The 2602-nt window shown below is 42.9% G+C and overlaps 1 protein-coding gene across 1 annotated transcript; it reads left to right on the top strand.

Moving 5' to 3' along the window:
• The first annotated feature begins 229 nt into the window (after nucleotides 1–229).
• LOC122599659 lies at nucleotides 230–1921 on the top strand. The gene is made up of 2 exons (XM_043772241.1): nucleotides 230–1096; nucleotides 1208–1921. Exons 1-2 carry the CDS (start codon nucleotides 230–232, stop codon nucleotides 1919–1921), a joined length of 1581 nt encoding a protein of 526 aa, XP_043628176.1.
• The last annotated feature ends 681 nt before the right edge of the window (nucleotides 1922–2602 follow it).

Below are 2602 nucleotides of genomic sequence, written 5' to 3'. Positions count from 1 at the left end.
ACGAGGTGTGCCTCAAAACCATAACATCCCTTCGGGGACAAACACAGGACCTTCGGGCAAAACCTACCAGGCACCTTCGGGTTACACCTATCAAAGGCCTCCGGGACTAACCATCACATGACCTTCGGACCAAACGTATCAAGGCTCATATAACCAAGGATACACTGGGCAGGGTTATGGAAACACGAGCGGCCCACAGTATCATCCACAGCCATATGGCAATCAGGCGATGGGACCCTTACACCAGTATTTTGCACCCCAATTTGCAACACAGACCTTCGGGTCGGCACCAATTCCAAGACCATATGGGCTCCAGAACTGGGGGGCTACAACGTACCAAAATGCCTTAGAATTCAGTTTGGTTGGAGGAAGCGTCGAAAACTCACCCTTCATAGCCTGGATACAAAGTTACCCCCTCCCGACAGACTTGACATACCCTTTGCACCTTGGGACCTACAAAGGAAAAAGCGACCCGGATGATTTCCTGGAAGCATTCGAGGGAGTGGCCGAGATGAAAGCATGGAACGTACCCATTGCATGCCGAATGTTTAGGTATGCTCTCGAAGGGGATGCCAGAGAATGGTTAAAAAGCGTAACGAAAGGGTCAATTGTTAGCTTTGACGACCTCAAGGAAAAACTTAGAGCCCGATTAAGTCAACAAAAGAAACACAAGAAAATCCACGTGGCGGCCCACGGGATAAGACAAAGAGAGACAGAAAGCTGTAGATCATTTATCGACAGGCTTACCACTGAGACAGAGGATATAGTAGACCTCGCTGAGTCCCAAAGGATATCAGGACTAATTCATGGCCTTTGGCACAAACCGCTGGTAGAGTTCCTATATAGGGATCTTCCAAATACTTATGAACAAGTCCAAAAGAGAACGCATGTATTCTTAGATGCAAGAGAAATAGCTTCGAAGGGGGATAATAGTCCCCCACATGACAAAGAGGCTTCGGCAAAAAGGGGAAAATGGGGAAATGATAGGGAAAAACCTAAATATAGCCCGTACCAAAAGGAAGATAGGGGATTCCACAAGACTATTCTACCAGAACTGAATAAGACTCCAAAAGAAATCCTACTCACCGAAAGCGTGGCAAAGAGTTTCTCCACACCACCCCGATTGAACCCAAGGAGCAGAAGAGACAATTCCAAATACTGTGAGTTTCACTAGGATTACGGTCATGATACTAACACCTGCTGGAAGCTAAAGAAGGCCATAGAAGAAGCTATTAGTGAAGGAAAGCTGGCACACCTGGTTAAAAGCGTGAGGCAGCAAAACCCCAAAAAAGAGGATGAACAAGGAGAAAAGAAAAAAGGCCCAGAAAAAACTATCTATGCTATTTTAAAGAAAAAACCTGTGGAAAAGCGCCCACTCCCAAAGATGTACCGGGGTGATGTAAGCAATATCTCATTTCCTTCAACATACAAGGTCTTCCGTGACCCACTGGTAATCACTGCCCTTTTGGAAATATCAAAAGTTAAGGAGATAATGGTAGACACAGGGAGTGAATGTAATGTGCTGTACGAGAAAGCGTTCTGGAAGTTACACCATGTGTCACGAATGAACCTCAAAAGGACAGAAGCTTCGGTACAAGGGTACTCCGGAGAAACAGGTAATCCCATGGGAAAGCTATCGGTTAAGATGACTATCGGAGAGGGAAGGTGGAAGCGAACTAAAAAGATCTGTTTTCTGGTAGTCAGTGGAACTTCCCCGTTCCAGGCGATCCTGAGAAGACCCGGGATACAAAAGTTTGAAATGATCCCATCCGTCATCCATGGCATGATCAAGTACCAATCGGACAGAGGCATCGGAACCTTAGTAACAAAGAACAAGAAGCTATCTGAGGAAGGCCAGGATGGACCACATTACCTGACATGGAGCGAAGGACCTTACCTAGGTCGCATGGATGGATACTAAACCACCTACCGAAGACAAGGCAATTTTAGTAAGGAAAAACCTTTTTATTAATTATTATCTTTTATTTTGAAAAGCCTAGAGGGTATGGTATGTAACGTCAAATATGTTATTAAATAAAGGCTTATATTCCCTTTATTTGTGTATCTCTTCTCGTATTTAAATAAAAGTGCATAGATTTGCGCATAAATTTAAAAACACACAAGGAAAAAGAGACACAACATTAATTCGTATACAATGCAAAAAGAAAATGGGGACGCCCATAAATATATAAAAAATATTCAGAGAAAATTGCAAACGTCCGCCACAACGGACGTTGACATGTAAAGCATGCTAAGACGGTTCTCAAACCGCATGTAGCATAAAGTACCTTGCTACGCATAGGTGGTTCCCAAACCATTTATAGCAAAATATAACTTGCAAACCGATAAAAAAGGGTTTTGGTTCTCAAACCATGTAAAAGTAAAATGGTTCTCAAACCATGTAAAGGTAAAATGGTTCCCAAACCATGTAAGAAAATTTTTCTTTTATGAAAAATTATATAAAAACAAATGGCTCTCAAACCATACAAAAATGGTATATAACACCACATAGCGGTTCGCAGACAGTATAGCGCAAATGCAATCTGCTGCAAATAATTATGCATGTATAGCGTAAATAGGACTCCGTAAAAGACTGTAGATG

This window comes from Erigeron canadensis, chromosome 1 (genome assembly GCF_010389155.1).
Source record: "Erigeron canadensis isolate Cc75 chromosome 1, C_canadensis_v1, whole genome shotgun sequence".
NCBI classification, from domain to species: Eukaryota; Viridiplantae; Streptophyta; class Magnoliopsida; order Asterales; family Asteraceae; genus Erigeron; species Erigeron canadensis.
Note: the sequence above shows the minus strand (reverse complement) of the source record. Positions and strands in the feature narration are given on the sequence as shown.

Excerpts from the sequence above, each read along its gene's own strand:
- LOC122599659 (XM_043772241.1), top strand. The coding sequence starts at position 230 with ATGGGACCCTTACACCAGTATTTTGCACCCCAATTTGCAACACAGACC. Across the intron at positions 1,097-1,207 it reads TCCTACTCACCGAAAGCGTG|CTAAAGAAGGCCATAGAAGA; the intron begins GCAAAGAGTTTC and ends ACCTGCTGGAAG.